General features: G+C 57.0%; 1 protein-coding gene across 1 annotated transcript in view; it reads left to right on the top strand.

The window, feature by feature from the left end:
- STK10 (serine/threonine kinase 10) overlaps nt 1-17,588 on the top strand; it is a gene marked incomplete at its 5' end in the record, with an annotated part of 98,264 nt that overhangs the window by 7,102 nt on the left and 73,574 nt on the right. Inside the window, 2 exons of the mRNA XM_015565136.1 lie at nt 9,519-9,719; nt 12,539-12,703. Coding sequence (XP_015420622.1) covers nt 9,519-9,719; nt 12,539-12,703 — 366 coding nt within the window. The remainder of the gene's footprint in view (nt 1-9,518; nt 9,720-12,538; nt 12,704-17,588) is intronic.

The following is a 17,588-nucleotide window of genomic DNA, read 5'->3' as shown; positions in this document are numbered from 1 at the left end:
CCCCCCCCCCCCCCCCGTGTTGGAGAGGGGGTCTCTTTGGGTGATCACCAGAGGGAGGAGGGGCTTGCCCAGATAATTGGAGGATGCCAGGTTTCCTGGCTGCTCAGGCATTGATGAGTGCGGGCTGGGTCAGAGCGGCCGTCCTGGTGGCTGGGTGGACAGCAGTGGGAGGAAAGGCCACAGCTGTGGTTGGGGCCGAGTCACAGCCCAGGGAGGGGAAGTGACTGATGGAAGGCCACCCGCCCGAGAGATGTGGTCCGCGGGTGGGAGGCATGGAAGATTCTAGAGAGCTAGGCGTGATGCTCAGGGCAGGGAAGAAAGCAGAGAAGGTGAGACGGGAAGGGAAGCTCATGTTGGTCAGGGTGGGATTGTGGGTCGTGTGATCCTGAGAAAACGACTTACCCGTGCTCAGTTTCCTTAGCTGCAGAGTGTCTTTAGGGATGGTACTACTCATCAGGCTGTTTACCTAGTAACCTAGGTAAACCACTTTGGTCCACGACGTTGGGAAAGCTCATCTAAGTGTTAGTCATTAGAATGATTAGTTGAGCACCTACTGTGTGCCAGGCACTGTGGGTTCCAAGGTGAACGAGATAGTAAAGGAATAGGCCGTTGACTTTTGCTCCATTCTTTTTTTTTTTAAAATATATTTTATTGATTTTTTACAGAGAGGAAGGGAGAGGGATAGAGAGTTAGAAACATCGATTAACTGCCTCCTGCACACCTCGTACTGGGGATGTGCCCACAACCAAGATACATGCCCTTGACCGGAATCAAACCTGGGACTTTTCAGTCCGCAGGCCGATGCTCTATCCACTGAGCTGAACTGGCTAGGGCATTTTTGCTCCATTCTTGTCTGTTCATCACTTAACTTGCAGCCCCAGGAAAGGCAGGGGCTAGTATCCTCACTTCACGCCCGATGAAGCAGAGGCCCAGAGCGGGACTGTGACTCACAGAGGTCACACCGCTGTTCTGCCTTGAGGCTTGGGTGTGAGCCAGATCTCTGTAGCCAGGAGCCTGGGCCTTTCCCAGGGACAGAATGGAGGGAAAGCCCTGCCCGGGCAGCCCAGCTGGTTGGAGCATCGTCCCCACACACCAAGGCTGCAGGTTCGATCTCCGGTCTGGGCACATACAAGAACCAACCAAGGAATACATACATAAGTGGAACAGCAAATGGACATCTCTCTCTCTCTCTCTCTCTCTCTTAATAAAAAAAGAAAAACCGAATGGAGGGAATACGAAGGACTTAATGTGAGGAGAGGTCCAGGTCGCTTCACGTGGCGCCCCCTGCAGCTTGGTGTTGGTGTTCCTGTGCCCAGGATTGCGCCCTTCCTGCCAGGCCGCTCGCTGCAGCTCACAGGCTGAGCCCCTGGTGGCGAGGCTGGCCCCTCAGGCGGAGGAAGTGGTGACAGTGCAGGCTGGCAGAGGAAGTGGCCGAGGGAGGGGCGGGCGCCCGGGTGGGGGCCTGGGTGCTCCCGGGGCCCTGGGGGATGTGGGTCTGTTGGTGCCGCAGCCTCTAGGTGCTGAGCACTCCTGGGTGTGCCCGCAGGGCAGGGATGAACAGACCCACACAGCCTCCTCCTGTCTCCCCTTCCCACCCCTTCTCCACCCCTCACTGCCCTCACCTTCCACTTCCTCCCTCTTGTCTTTCTCTTCTCCTTTCTCTCTGCTTTCCCCTCTGCTACACTTTCCTCCATAGCTTATGTATTTCTTACTCACAGGCTCTCCCAGAGACTGGAGGGTTAACCCCTGTGCGGGTGACTGAGGGGTTAATTCGAACCAGCCTCTGTCCAGTGGGGAAGGAGGAGAAGGGGAATGAGGGGGAGGGGAGGGGGCGGAGTCAAGGAAGCCCCGCCCCGTTCTGCCTGTCTTCTACCTGCCACCCTCTTCCTTCCGGTGACTCTGCACAGCTGGGGCCCAGCCCACACGTCTCCTCCCCAGAGAGGCCTGCCCTGACCCTTTGCTGACCACAGGGCAGCTCCGGCCGATTTCCTCCAGAGCTCCTGTCCCCGCTGGGTTTTCCTGTGTCTCCTTGTTTATTTTCTGTCCTCTGTGCAGGCTAGGTCCCCGGGCAGGAGTTATCAGCTTCCCATCTTTTGTGAATGAGGGGCCCGTTCCTGGTGGTTTCTGCTGAATGAATAGAAGGATGACAGAGCAGATGCCAGGCCCGGCTTCCTCGCGTGCCCGGTGCTGCGGTTCCGGGCGCAGGCCCTGGAGTCAGTGCTGAGCTTTCTCCTGGCTTCACCGCCTTCTTCCTGTGTGACCTTGGGGAAGTCACCTCACTTCTCTGAGCCTCAGTATCTTTAGCTGTAAAATGAAGAGCAAATCGGTGTTTTCCTGCCCTGGCTGGTGTGCTCAGTGGTTAGAGCGCCGGCCCTGGCACCCCTGGGTCTCGGATTCGATTCCTGGTCAAGGCCACGCACCTGGTTCAATCCCCGGCACCTATCAGGGTGCGTGCAGGAGGCAGCCGGTGGACGCATCTCTCTCACACGGGTAGTTCTTTTTCTCTCTCCCCCCCTCCCACCCTCCTTCCTTCCCTTCCTTCTACTCTCCCTAAAAACCAATGGAAAAATATGCTGGGGGAGGATTAACAAAAAAACAAACAAAACAAAAAACCGCAGTGTTTTCCTCGGAGAATGTGAAGACTGAGGCCTGTGGGCGGCCTGGACGGTGCCCGGCACAGCGGGAGGCCAAGGGGATGCGACTGTGTCCTCGTGAGGAGTGACGGTCAGGTCCCAGGGCTGCTCCAGGGTGGATGGGAGATGCTTGTGTGTCGGTCGGGTTCCTGCGGACCAGCCGAAGCTTCTCCCTCTCGCTGTGTTAGGGTGACCGTGACGGAGCCTGAGGAGGGCAGTCCAGCTCTGTGCCCGCCCGTGGATGCCAGTCAGGGGGTAGCTGAGCCGCTGGGGGTGGCCGTGCCCTGGAGGGAGACAGCTGGGGGCCTCTCTCCCCTCGCCCTTCCCTTCGCCCTGAGAGCGGCTTTGACCCGCTGAGCGTGACCCGGCAGGGCTGGCAGGTGGCCTGTTGGTCCAGAGACGCCCCCTGCTGCTGACTGGCCCCTCGGCCTCCCCCTTCCTTGGCACCCCACTACCCACCCCCACTTGGAGGTGACAGGAAACCCATCGCTGGGGGAGGAGAGGCAGCTGGTGTGCCTCCGTTACTGAGGGACATGGGCCTGTGCCACCCTGGTCTGTGCGGGCCCGTCCGCCATGGCCAGCACGGTGCCCCCAGCCGGTCCCTGAAGCGCCCACGCCGCCCACAGGCGCCACCTGGGCTTGGTGATGCTCATGTCCCACAGGGCCCAGCTCGGCCACGGTCTCCGCTGCGTGGCCTTGGGCACGTGACGTCCTCCTAGAGGGTCCTCGGTGTCCTCTTCTGCAAAATGGGGTAACACAGTAGCTCCCACAAGCAGGACATCAGTGTCTTTTTCAAATTTTATTTTTTTAAATTGTGAGAGAGAGAGGGAAGCATTGACCCGCTGTTCCACCTGCCCGTGCGCCCACTGGTTGCTCCTTGTGTGTGTCCTGACTGGGGCTCGAACCCGCAACCTTGGCATATTGAGGCGACACTGCAACCAACTGAGCCTCCGGGCCAGGGCCAGACACAGGCGTCTTTCCACCTGGGATCCTCGGAGGCCAGTGCCCGCGGACACACAGCTGGGAGGTGGGGAACTGGCCGAGCTCAGCATCACATCTGCCTCCCACTGTGCCAGCGGGGGCCAGGGAGAGGGGACCCCCCCTGTGGCCAGCCATCTGGAGAGCTGCCTGGCACAGGCCACTCACGGTCCAGGCTTCTGGACGCAGAGCCACGTGACCGGTGCCGGGCCCGACGGTGGGGCCTGGTGAGCTCCGTGGTGGACCTGCCATTTGGGGGACGGCCCACAGCTGCGGCAGGCGGTGCTGTGAGGTGCTTGCAGCAGCTGCTAAGTGAAAGGAAAACAAGTCGGTGTGAACAGGGGAACCCCATTTTATCGCGTTTGGAGAGGACAAGAGTGAGCGAGCGATGGTGGGGCGCTCACTCCGGCCCCACCCTGTTCTGGCATCTTTCACAGGTTCACTCAGCGAGGTTTTGTGCCAGCCCTCGATGCAGCAGCTGCTTGTGTCTTCATCATACAAGGGAGGACAGTCAGGGCCTGAGAGGTGACGGAGGTCCCCTGGGGTCAGACAGCTGGGATGCGTAGGGTGGGATTGCTGTACAGGTCTGGGTACGTCCACAGGAGGAATATTGGGAGCACCTACCTACCCATCATCCCACTATCCATCTGTCTATCCATGGTCCTCCCACACATCCATCCCCCATCCCCCCATCCCCACCTGTCCATCTGTCTACCATGGTCCTTCCACACATCCATCCCCCATCCCCCTATCCCCACCTATCCACCTATCCATCTGTCTCTCCACCATCCTCCCACACATCCATCCCCCATCCCCACCTGTCTATCTGTCCATCTGTCTCTCCACCGTCCTCCCACACATCCATCCCCCCATCCTCACCTGTCCATCTGTCCATCTGTCTCTCCACCGTCCTCCCACCCATCCATCCCCCATCCCCACTTGTCCATCTGTCTATCCACCGTCCTCCCGCCCATCCATCCCCCATCCCCACCTGTCCATCTTTCTCTCCACCGTCCTCCCACCCATCCATCCTCCAACATGCTCCAAGGACCCTGGGTGGTTTTTCTTTTGTCCCATCCTATTTTGCAGACTCTCTTAATGAGGACATGCTGTTTCATAGAACAATAAAAAGCAGGACAAAAAGTACTGCTGATGGGAAACACTGAGCAACCTTAATCCCTGAGGTCCGGACGGTCTGCAATCAGGGCTGCCGAGATCCCTGCCCCAGGGGTGGTGAGGACTGGGGTGAGGCCCAGGGGTGCCTGCATGGCGCGGGGAGCAGAGGAGGCCTGGATGGGGTGCTTCCTCCTCTTTGCCCTGGACCCCAGGCCGCCCTCCTGCGTGATGACTCAGTGCCTTCCTCCGGCCTCCTGCGTGATGACTCAGCGCCTTCCTCCGGCTGGAGGGAGCCTTGGGCAGGTGGGGCTCGCTCTCACCTCCTTTAGCAGCGAGAGGCAGGCTTGGGTTCCTCGTGGCTGTGGAAGAGCTGGGATCTGCAGGCTCCCACATCCCCGGCCAGTTGGACGGGTTGTCTGGGTTTTCGGCCAAGGCCGGGATGCGATATCTTTGGGGCCAGTCCTGCTTGGGTTTTCTTTTTTAGTTGCCATCCCCGAAGGGCTCTGAGGCTGGCATGTCCCTGCTGGGCACGCCTGGCCAGGCTTCTCCTGGGGGGCGGGGGGAGGGCGGGAGTGAGGAGAGTATTAAATGCCCCTCTGCTTTTGTGCTCCGTAATCTTTGTCATCCTTAAGTGTCGCTTTTTCTGAAAGGCAGCCTTCTCGTTTGTCTGGGAGCTGAAACTTGGCCCTGGGGTTATTGATGGGGTGGTTTCTGTCACTGGGCCGGGCTGTTAACTGTGTGTGTCCTGGTCCCGTCAAAGCCTTTGGCTTCTCCAAGATAAAGAGGGCCCATCTTCCAAAACCGGACAGCAGCTAGGGACGCAGGAACCCAGATGCGCTGAGGGGACAATACACTTCTTGTCACTTTTCTTTCTCGTCTTATGTGGAGGGCCTCATTTCTCTGTTTGCATGGACCAGTTCACTCATCCACCCACCTGTGTATCCACCTCCCACCTGCTCATCCACCCACCTGCTTACCCATCTGCCTGCCCGCCCACCCATTCTCCCACCTCACCCCGGACCCCTTTCCCGTGCCCGCCTCTACCCACTGGCTCGGTGCCGGGCTCAGTGGGGTAGCCTAAAGTGAATCGGACATGGGCTTAGCTTTTCTGAGCTCACAGCCAGGTCAGAGAGCAAATTCGAACTCAAAGACCGTAGCCCCAGGTGGTCTTGGTCTCATGGGCTGCAGAGGGGAAGGAGCACTGGCCAGCGAGCCAAACCTGAGTTCGAGTTCTAGCAGCCGCTTTTCAGCTGTGGGACCTGGGCCCGGCCGCCTGCTCTGCCGGCCTCGGTTTCTCTTCAGGAGGAGGAGGTGGCGGGCGGTACCTCTACACACCATGGGCGGTGCTGGGTAAAGGTGGGGTGCCCCTCGTTCTGCCCCAGAGGCCACAGGGGGCCTGGCAGGCCTTCTGCTCCTTGGCCCACAAGGACTCCTGCCCGGGGAGGCCGTGCTGTGGTGCACACGCGGCCCCCCTCCGTGCCGCCTCGCCCGCCAGCCCGGGCGCTCTGGGAACCGGGGATCTGAACCGCGGCCACATGGCCGCCCGCCCCGGCTCTGCGCTGCTCGAGTCTGTGTCGGTCTGCTGCGACCCGGTTCCCTCTGGGGCCAGATTTCCTCCTTCCTTCGTAGAGCCCAAGCCTTTCCCGCAATTGTCCCGGCGCGAGGACACCACCTCTGTATATCTTGGGGCCCAGACCAAGCCCCTCCCTCCCCGGTTCCAGTGGCCTGACCCGCCTTGGACACATGCCTGGCACAGCCGCCCGGAGTCAAGAGGACGGGAAAACAGAAACCTTTAGCCCCGACTGCTCCGTTCTCTGGCTCCGACCCACACGCCCAGGCTGCGGGGCTGACGGTCAGCTGGGAGCCGTCCCTCACACGGGGTTGCTAGGAGACGTCCCTGCAAGTGAACCCGCCTGAGCCGCCGCCTCCTCTCTGTCCCCAGTCTTTGCTTCTCCCTGGACAAGAAAGCCCTGTGGTTAGGGCTGGGGCACAGGAGCGGGTGCCAGACACCCCCTTACCCTGTGAGAAGGCGTTTTCTGGCAGGTGCAGCCGGCGTGCAGAGCTGCCTCCCAGAGCGTCGCAGGAGGGAGGGATCTGTGCCTGCTCTATTCCGTGTGGTCGCCACCAACCACTCATGGGCACTCAGCACTTGAAATGCGGCTAATGCAACCGGGGGACTCCGATTTTCATTTCAGGTAATTTACTCGGCCACAGTGTGGCCTGGAGCTACCTACTGGACAGCCCGGCCCAAGTGGGTTCCTGAGGGGACAGACAAGGTCAGGGTGAAGTGGCCACTTTCTGGGCACCAGCCCAGTCTGTCCTCACGGGGACCCCTGTGGCTAACGGCCAGATGGCGCTGGGTGGAGCCAACTCCTAAAAACACTCGCGTTCCTGATGCTGTGTTTTCAGCTCGCCCCTGTCCGCAGACGCAGACGGCCTTCTCAGAGTTGTCAGGCAGCCATAGTTTTATTACCCTGCTTTGTTGACTTATTATCATGGCTAAGTTATTTTTCCTCATTCCTGTGTCATCTTCCTATTTGTCATTTTAAGGGGTTGCTTCATCGCCCACCAAGTCAATCCCGCCATTGTCTTACAGTTGAGCCTAAAGGTTATTTCCGCTTTTTTGCCATCATTATGGACCAGCGTGAACATGGCCCTGGTGCGTTTCTTTTGTTGCCCTTTTTTGCCATCATGTCCTGGCCTGAAACGACCAGGAATGAGGGCCAGATAAGAATAGGCCTCACGGGTATTTCCAAGGCTCTTACAACCTTGTGCTATTTCTGTCTGTAAGCGATAAGCTGTTGACACTCCCGCTGAGCACGGGAGGTTGTCGCTGTTCCTTACATTGTCGATTTAATACGTGTAAGATGATCCCCACTTTCTGGGCCGAAGGTTCTTTTGTGGCCCGTTAGTGAGCGTCCTGGGTTTTCCCTCGGCCCCTCTGAGAGGTCCCAGGAAAGGGCCCTTCGCAGGTCACAGTGCACGTGGGAGGGGAGGTGCCCTTGTCACGCCTTCTGCACAGAAGCCGCCCTCAGCTTCCATAGAGAAGCACTTTGGGAGACATTTGCAGAACGCCGCCAAAAATGGGGGGCTCGTTTCTGTTTTGGTGGACGGTGATCCAAGTCCAGAAGGGAGCTGATTGACTCTCATAACTGAAAAGTCTGAGGGCAGAGCAGCCTTCAGGAACAGCTGGCTCCAGGTGTTTGCAGGCTCTCGGCATCGGCCCTCGTCCACGTGTGGGCCCCGCTTTCCTGTCTTGGCCGCGTCTTCAGGCAGGATCTGAGGGAGTGGCCGGATGGGCTGCATGATCCTCCGGCCTTCATCCTAATAGCGCAGCAACCCAAGAAAGAGAAAGGCTTGTTCCTGATAACTTTAGCAAAAACCCCCAAGACCCCCAGACAAACCAAAGACTGACAGGTACAACAGCCTGCTTGCCTGCCTTGGGTCACATGGCGCGTCTGAACCACTGGCGGGGACTGAGGGTCCAGACTCAGTGGTTGGGCTGGGCCGTGCACCTGGGCCAGGTGAGCTCAGCCCCTCAGGAATCCCTTGCACCGAGAGCGAGGGAGAGGCAGTTCCCAGAGGAACCTGGAGTTGTGAGTCATTGAGGGGGATGGACGCTGCCCAGTTCCCCTGCTGCCTTCTTTGGACTCATCTTGGGGCACCTCCACCGGCTCCCAGGACTGATGTGCCCCGGGGATCCGCCCTGCGGGCTCCTGGCCCCTGTGTGCTCTGTAGCTGCTGGGGCAGGTGGTGTTCTGTCCTGCAGATAAGACGCTGCCACAGCTTGGACCCTGGTCCCTGCGTTCACCTTTGTGGACTCTGTTTCCTCATCTGCAGAGTCGGGGTGGGTGGGGAGTTGGGCCTTAGGAGTGTGGCCAGTGTTCTTTCTGGTCCCTGAGTTCTGTGATCTCAGCTCTTTCCTTGGGGGAGGAGGCAGGGCACACAGAGATCAGCCGGCAGCCCAGAGGGGAAGAGAGGAGGGGAGGGGAGGAGAGGAGAGGCCCTGGGCTGTCCCCTACCGTCTGCCTGCCACTGCGGTTGATTTTCAGGAAGCCTCCAGCCCTGGCCGGCTGGGCCCCTTGGGTGGGGCAGGGCTACCCGCAGGCAGGGCTGTCCCCACCTCCTCCAGGCTGGGCCCCGAGCAGCACAAGGGGGCGGATTGTTCCCACCGAGGTGCCTGGGCCAGAAAACACAAGCGGCCACTGTGTGTGCTCTCGAGGGTGTGGGCTGAGGCGTTCGTCACTGCTGGCCCGCAGTGGAGGGCTGGGTGCGAGCGCCCCCATCCTTCCCTGGACCCCAGCCTTGCCTCCGCCGGTGGGAGAGATGGACGTCAGAGGGCACAGACAGCACTTGTTCTTTATGCCTGTCGCCTCCCACGGGCGCCCTGCCCACTGGGACCACCCTTAGCTTTCCCAGACCCACCCAGTCTCCACGATGCCCTCACATCAGACCACAGAGGCCCTGGGCATCACTGCCCCACCCTGTGCAGAGAGGGAAACTGAGGCCCAGAGAGGACAAAGCAGCCAAGAATATGGGCTTCGAAGCCACACCGGCCTGAATTCAGCTCCCAGCCCTGTGTGACCTCGGGCAAGTGAGTTGACCTCTCTGGGCATCAGTTTTCTTGCAGGTTAGCTCTTAATAGTGGTACCTCCTTGGTGTGGAAATGAATGGAAGGGCTCAGTGTCCTCCCTAGGCCCCACGCTTCAGTTCTAGGCTCAGCTAGTTTCATTCCCAGCCCCCCCTGGGGCCGGCCTGGCCCAGCAGCAGGCCTGGGGACCATCTCCGCAGGCCATCTCTGCCATTGTTCCAGGTTGCGGTTCATTGGCTGACTCGGTCACCTCCCCGTCCCTGAGCCAGTCACTCTGTGCTGATTGGCTGAGTCAGCCACCCACTTCCCGAGATAGGGGCGGAATTCCCTCTTGCCTCCATTGCATCTCGGGGCCTGGGAATGTGGGCGGCTTAGCTCTGCTGCAGAAAAATCCGGGAAGTGTGAGTCCTGCGATGGGAGGGCCATGGCTCTGACCCACAGCCCCCATCAGGCAGACACTGTCTGGTTCACTAGCAAAGCGCCTCACACCAGCATGGGCTCGGGAAATAATGGCTGAGGGAAGGAATAGGGAACGAGTGAGCGCGGCAGCCTGGTGCAGAGGGCACACGGGGTGGGGGCTCTGCATCGGGTCCATCCTGGGCGGCCCGGTACCTCTCTGAGCCGTGGCCAGATGGCTCGCACCTGCCCTAATGGCCTGTGGGCAGCTGCGTCCTGGCAGCGTGGTGGTCCCCAGCTGCCAGCTTGCTATTGGCGGTGGTTGTCATTTATCTTTAGCAAACGGAGCCGGAGCGGGAACTGGGCTCTCGCCAGCAGGGCCTGTTGGGAAGTGATTCAGAGCTCAGGCAGCCTGTGTTTGGACCCAGCCTTCACCCCCCACTGGCTGTGCGACCTCAGGCAAATCTCTGTGTGTCTCTGAGTCACAGCCGCCCACCTGTCGTTGGGAATGCTGGTGTTTGTCTCCGAGCGCTGGCCGATGAGGTGAGAGTCCGGGTCATGCTGGGCCTGGCGCCCGGTGAGAGCGCACAGAGGTCGCTGTTTTCACCACCAGCCGCGGTTCCGTCCTCCGTGGCCTCAGGTGACGGGTCGCGGCCTCAGCCAGGCTTTAAAAGACGTTCATTTTGGCCCAGTCGCTGTGTGCCATGGCTGCTGCTAACCCTTCTTGGCAGGCGCCGGCCTCCGGAGTCCGAGCCAGGTGCTGGGCAGCGCGGTCCGCCTGTGTGGACACAGCAACCCTGCCGGCCCTGTGGCCAGTGCTGCCTTTCGGGGTGGCGGGTGAGCGGGTTTTGTGCCATCCTGGAAAACGGACCCAGCCTGGGCCTCCCCCACCCCCAGGAGAAAACGTCCCTTGTAAGGAAACCCAGAGAAAGGTGGCAGGCGGCGTCCCCCTCCCGCCAGCCCTCGGGAGTGTAGGCGATGGCGGAGGGAGGCCTTTGCCCAGCTCAGCCCCGTGCCGCCCTCTGGGCCCCCGCGGAGCCCTCCGCCTTCCTCTCTGAGAGGAGCCCTGGGGAAGGTGTGCGGAAGACGGGGTAGTCTTATATGGCGAGTATATAACAAACTCTGTATTTTGAGTGGAAATGTTAGGGGGTCGTCTTATACGCCCAGTCGTTTTATACGCCGGCAAATACGGTATATCATTCTGAGGACATCCTTTAATGCAGCGGTTCTCAACCTGTGGGTCGCGACGCCTTTGGGAGTCGAATGACCCTTTCACAGGGGTCGCCTAAGACCATCGGAAAACACATATATAATTACATATTGTTTTTGTGATTAATCACTATGCTTTAATTATGTTCAATTTGTAACAATGACGTTGGGGGTCACCACAACATGAGAAGCTGTATTAAAGGGTCGCGGCAATAGGAAGGTTGAGAACCACTGCTCTGAGGGAGGAGAAAATCAGAAAGAGATGGAAGGGCGGGTACATAATCAATTAAGGAAGGGGGGGGACCTGACTGCTTAATTGATGGGGGTTTAAGGTGTTCTGAACAAGTTTTCAAAATCTGAATTAGGGGCGAGGACGCCACCCAGGCAGGGCTGAGTGAGCAGGGTGGGTGAATGTAGGACTAGTACTGAGCCTGGGGAATGGCCCCACAGGAAATGCTGATCCCTGAGCTGGGCGCCTGGCCAGTGGGGAGGTTTCATAGACCCTGTGACGTAGGAACACGGTGGCCGCAGACCCAGGAGCAGGCCGGCCGGCATTCCAGGCCCGGCTTTGTCACCAGGCGGCCTCCGCATGCACGTGAGGGAGGAATAGCACCCACACCGTAGGGCTCTGAGGCGATAATGCGTGAGCCCGTGTGGCAGTGTAGACCGAGGCCCACGCACAGTGGGTCCATGATAAATGTGGATTTTGCAGCTCAGTGAACAGAAACACGTACCTAAACGGAGAATAAATTTAGACGAGTGTAAGATTTGCCTATTGGCATGACCCCCTTCGAGAAGGCTCCCTGGCAGGATTCAGCACCTCCCCCTCCCCCCTAGTGTCTACTCCACCCCCAGCAGTGCGCTGTCTCCCGGCTGGCTGAGAGGGTGGGTCTCTCTCCTGCTGGCCCGGAGCCCTCATCCGGCAGGGAAAGTGCACAGCCTCTTGGAAGCCAGAGGACCCAGATTCAAATTCTGATGCCACTACCTGGCTCCAGCCATGCCGCCTCTGCCTCGACTTGCCCGTCTGTGGAACGGGGACACTGTGGTGCTAGTTACTGTGGGGAGCACAGGAGGTGACATGTATGCCTGTCGCCCTCAGGGAGCCAGGTGCGCAGGTGGGCGTTTCCAGTGGATGGGGCTGCACAGCGTTTGTCAGGCCAGAGAGAGCGAGAGCCCTCTGCCTCTCCCTTCAGGCTGCTCCCAGCTCAGGCAGCACCGTCCCATGCACTGACATGCGTGTGAGCGTTGATGAAAGTGTCTTGTTCTCCGTTTTCTTTGTATGGAAGTATCTGACCACATGAATTCAGTGGCTTGGCGTTTTTCCTGAACACTCGCCAGTCTTCCATGTTGGTATTTGCAGAGCGATGCCAATCTGGTATTTTTATTGGTCTCATGTGTTGGGCTTTTAAAATACATACGCTATGATTAAGCTTAGAACGTTGTTTCTCACGCATGCCGTGAGCCATGGTCAAGGTCTGCGTCGCTCCCACTACAGCCCTCAGTGTGCCCTGGGCCCCCGGCCTCTGTTTCCACGGCACGCGGCCTCGGAGCCGGCGGCCAGGGATCCGTTTCCTCCGGGCACGCCTCGCTCACCCTCTGTGTCTCTGCTCTGCAGGCCAAGAACAAGGAGACGGGTGCCCTGGCCGCCGCCAAAGTCATCGAGACCAAGAGCGAGGAGGAGCTGGAGGACTACATTGTGGAGATTGAGATCCTGGCCACCTGTGACCACCCCTACATCGTGAAGCTCCTGGGGGCCTACTACTACGACGGCATGCTGTGGGTAAGCCGCCGCCGCCCCTCGCCCCGTTGTCCGATCCTGAGGGCCTCAGCGTTTCTCAGCATCTGCCTGGAGGGCAAGGGCCAGATGAAGGAGAAAAAGAAGTAGGGGGGCCTGGATCCCTGCCCCCCATTTCTGCACAGCCTCCCCACTTTTCAGGGTGGCGACAGTGGCTCAGAGCCAGAAGAAACTATAACCCTGGCCAGTGTGCTCAGTGGTTAGAATGTTGCCCCCGTCCCTCCCCCCCCACCCCCGACTGAAGGGTCTTAGGTTTGATTCTTGGTCAAGGGCATGTACCTGGGGTTGCAGATTGATCCCTGGCCCCGGTCAGGGTATGTGCAGGAAGCACTGGTTGATATGGCTCTCTCACATCAATGTTTCTCTCTCTCTCTCTCTCTCTCTCCCCCCCCCTTTCCTTCTCTCTCTCTAAAATCAATTTTTAAAAACGAGTCAACTGTGATATATATATGATCATCAGAAAAAAAATGAGAGTATGTAGAAAAGCAAAAGAGAAGAAAAGGTTAATACCATCCACATTTTTATACTAGAGATAACCACCGATAATGCTTGGAATGTGTTTTGATTTTTTTTGTATATACACACTCCCATTTCCACAGTTTTGTTTTTTTTAAAAAGCAAATTTGTACCATACCTGTTACTTTTTTTTTTACCTTTTGCTTTTTATGTAAGCTGCATTAAGAAGACTTCCATGTCAGTAGAGAAGGGAAATTCCTGCATCGCCGTGTTGTGTTCTGTAGAACCCATCTTCTGACTGCTGTTCTCTGCTGATGGGTAGGCACGTCCTTGCGATTGTTTAGGTTGTAAACAACTCTGATGGACATCTCTGGGTTTTTGTGTTGTCGCCTGAGAACCTCTTTAGAAGGTTTTTAAAGATTTTAAGTGTCTGTTGCCAAGCCGGCCTCCCAGAGCCATGTTCGATAATAGACAGAGGTGTTTTCCCACCCACTGACCTGTCCATCCGTCCTGCGGTCCATCCATACAGGCTTGACGGGACTGCGGATCATGTACCCATTAAGGAAAACATCTTTTCTGTGTCTGTGCCCATTGCCGAGTGTGGCCGGGCACCAAGTTCACTGCGTTCTCAGGGCCAAAGATAACACAAGAACAGACAACGTTTATCGAGGGCGCACTGTGTGCGAGGCCCTGTGTGAGTCTTACTTGCGTTGTGTCATCTCTTGCTCGTGCTGTGGGGTTGTCCTCCGCATCTCACAGGAAAATGAGACACAAAGAGGCTCAGGGCCTCCGGCCCCCAAGGCCACGCTGCTGGGAAGGGGCAGAGCCGGAAACCCAGATGGAGAGAAAGCACATTTTGTAACGAGGCTGTGGCTGTCTGAGGTTGTCTGAGTAGATACAGCAGAATTTTCTGTCCCCAAGTCGTCACTTTAGGCGGGTGTTTTCTCATCCTGGGCTGCTGCTGTCGCCGCCCACCCGTTTCCTACCCTCCCGCCTTGTAGCCGCCCCACAGCCTACATTCTGCTGCTTTGTAAACCTTGAAAGGTGCCGTCTTCTCATTTTGGGGACGTGGGTTTTAGACATGAAATCGAGGAGGTGGCCTTAGAACAAAGGGTTTCAGGCAGAAAGGACAGCAGGGCAGTGGTGTGGAGGCGGGGAGGATGAGGTGTCTGGATGATGGGTGGGTTAGGGTGCGGGCCGTACGTGGTGGAAGGCGAGGGTAGTGGAGTGATTGGAGGCTGGGTTGTGCAGGGCCTTCTGTCTGTTCTCAAAGTGCAGCCGGACCAGCGGCCGTACCTGGGGCCTTGGTAGAGCTACCAAGTATCAGGCCCAGCCCAGCCAGCTGAGTCAGGCCCTCTGGGTGGGGCCCAGCTCCTGCGGTTCAAGGCGCCTTCTCAGTGACTCTGGTGCTCAAGTTTGAGAGCTACTGTTTCAGGGATGGGGACCCAGTGGCAGTTTTCCCAGGGGAGAGACGGGTACTGTGTGTTTTGGAAAGAAATCGCGTTGGAGGGAGCAAGAGTAAAAGCATTGAGACTGATGAGGAAGTGGTAAGAATGGACGCGGCCAGAAGCCCCGGGGTGTGGGACCGTCAGTGGGTCAGGGAAGGCCTCAGCAGAAGGGTCATTTGAACTGGATCTTGAAGGATGCATGGGAGTTCTCCCAAGGGAAGCGAAGGAAGAGAAGGCTAAGGAGAGGGACAGACTGTGGCCCAAGCGTCCGGGCCCCCTCCCCTCCCCCATGGCATCCAGGACAGACTTTCCCCTGGGTGGGCGGGGCTCACTCACCGCCCCAAGGATTAGCTCCTTTTCTTCCAGGATTTGTAATCTTAGCAGAATCCTTCCAGTGGTCTCTTGGGACCACTTCTGCTTTGGAATATCAAATGGTACAAGGGCTGTGGGGAGGGGGCGACTCCAAATTATTCTAGGCCAGTGTCACCCCATAGAAAGATAATGTGAGCCACAAATGCAGTTATACATTTTCTAATGGCCACCTTAAAAAGAGCAAAACTAAATAGATGAAATTAATTTAAATAACGTAATTTACTTAACCCAGTATACAAAAATATCATTGGCATGTAAAAATTATTAACGACATAATTTACATTTTTTAAATATTTTATTCTAAGTCTTCAAATCCAGTGTGTTTTTTTACACGAACAGCACATCTCAATGCAGGAGCTAAATTTCCATCAGAAATCTTTGTTTGTTTATTCATTCATCCATTCCTCACCCAAGGACATGCTTAGAGAGAGAAAGGGGGAGGGGAGAGAGAGAAACACCCAGTGAGAGAGAAACATCCATCGGTTGCCTCCCATTCATGCCCTGAGCAGGAATCAAACCTGCAACCCAGGCATGTGCCCTGCCCAGGAATCTAACTGGCAACCTTTTGGTGCACAAGATAACGTTCAACCAACTGAGTCACTCCGGCCAGGGAGAAATCTATATTTAGATGCCATAAAATTTACAGTGGTCATAAAATTGATCTATAATTAGATGCCATAAAATTTATAGTTGACAAAAGAGATTCATATCCCCGGTGGTTCCAACATTCTTAAATGTTTCCCAGTAACAGAATCTCGTGTCAGGTTTCAAATAAGTTAATTAAAAGTGAATAAGACGATCAATTTTCAGCACTGGCCCATTTCACGGGCTCAGCAGCCCCAGGTGGTTCGTGGCTGCTGTGTGGGCAGTGCGGGCAGTGCAGCTTGGGAGGCGCACCGTGGCCCGGACAGGGAGCGAGTGCCGGAACCCTGGGCTGACCTCGCCCACCTGCCCCAGCCCCCAGCCCCCAGCCGACTCCGGTCTCTGGGAAAGTCTGGCAAGGGCTGGTGCCTTGTGCTACCTGTATTGTGGGAGTGAGAGAGAGTGGCATGTATGGTACATGTTTCACAGTCCGCCCTCTGTGAACAGCCCTGGTTTATAGCACCTGCCAGTGTCTGAGATGTAGGTATCCCTGCCACGGTCAATTTCAGGGTACAGAGGCATGTCGCTCACAGAGTGGGAAGGGGCACCCTCCTTGATGGCCTGTTTCAGAGACAGTAGATGTAGGTCACTCCAGGAGTATAGGTGACAGGGGACTGCTGTAAATCATTAGGAAAGCAATGTGGGTTTGAGTATTTTATCATCTTTGTATTTAGTACTAGAGGCCCAGTGCATGAAATCCATGCACGGGTAGGGTCCCTAGGCCTGGCCTGTGATCAGGGCCGATCGGGGCCTTCCTTCCCCGGGTTGCTGGCTGCTGGCTGGGGCCTTCCTTCATTCTGCGCTGCCCCCTGGTGGTCAGCGCATGTCATAACGAGTGATCGAACTCCCAGTTTCCCCGGTCAGACTCCTGAGGGGACACTTTGCATATTAGCCTTTTATATATATAGATGATTTTTAAAACTAAACTTAAGTTGTAATAATGGCTGTATTTAACAACTGGCTTGCAGAAGTCCCTGAAAATGTCACAGTTGGCTCTCATAGGCTGGCAACCGAAGTCTCCGGGAGATCACGGAGCCAGACGGGGGGAGTGGGGCTGGTCCAGAGGCTGCTGCTGAGTGTCACACAGCCAGCCCCGGATTTGCAAGATGAGCCAGCTGGTTCCAGAGAGGGTCTGGGGTTTACCCAAGGTCACACAGCAAATTCGTCACAAGGCCAGAGGCACAGAGATCCTCAGTGACCGTGGAGGACAGACCTACTCGTGTCCACTGCCTGAAGGACACCCTCCACAGCTCGCGCTGTTAAGGAAAGAACGTCCAAACCTACAGGAAGTTTTTATTTATTTCTCGATTAATCCTCACCCAAGGATGTGTTTTTCATTGACTTTTAGAGAGAATAGGGGGGAGGGGGCGGGAAGAGAGAGACAGACAGAAACATTGATTAGTTGCCTCCCATACACGCCTGGATTGAACCTGAAACCTAGGTACGTGCCCTTGACCAGGAATTGAACCCAAGACCCTTCATGTGCGGGCTGATGCTCTACCACTGAGCCACACTGGCCAGTGCCCTACAGAACATTTTTAGAAGAATTTATCTGAGCCAGCCCAGGCTGAGGGCGCCGGAGACACCAGGCCTTTTGCTCAGTTTTACCTCTTGCCCCCCTGCTCCCTGATCTGTGCTCTCAAAGGGGACTCCGTGCTGAGGTTGGGGACTCTACACTGAGATTATCTAAAGCAGGGACGGGGGACCTTTTTTCTGCCAAGGGCCACTTGGATATTTATGACACCATTCGAGGGCCATACAAAATTATCAACTTAAACATTAGCCGGCTATAGTTGGTCAAACATTCATTAACTCATGCCTCATGCCTTGGCAGGGCCAGACCAAATGATTTTGTGGGCCCTATATGGCCCGAGGGCTGGATGTTCCCCACCCCTGGAAGCCGCAGGGAAAATGGTGGAAAATTCACAGAGTCCATTGCCAGAAAGAGCCAT

Source organism: Myotis davidii, unplaced genomic scaffold (assembly GCF_000327345.1).
Source record: "Myotis davidii unplaced genomic scaffold, ASM32734v1 scaffold399, whole genome shotgun sequence".
Lineage (NCBI taxonomy): Eukaryota > Metazoa > Chordata > Mammalia > Chiroptera > Vespertilionidae > Myotis > Myotis davidii.
The sequence above is the reverse complement of the archived record's forward strand: the minus strand, read 5'-3'. Positions and strand labels throughout refer to the sequence as shown.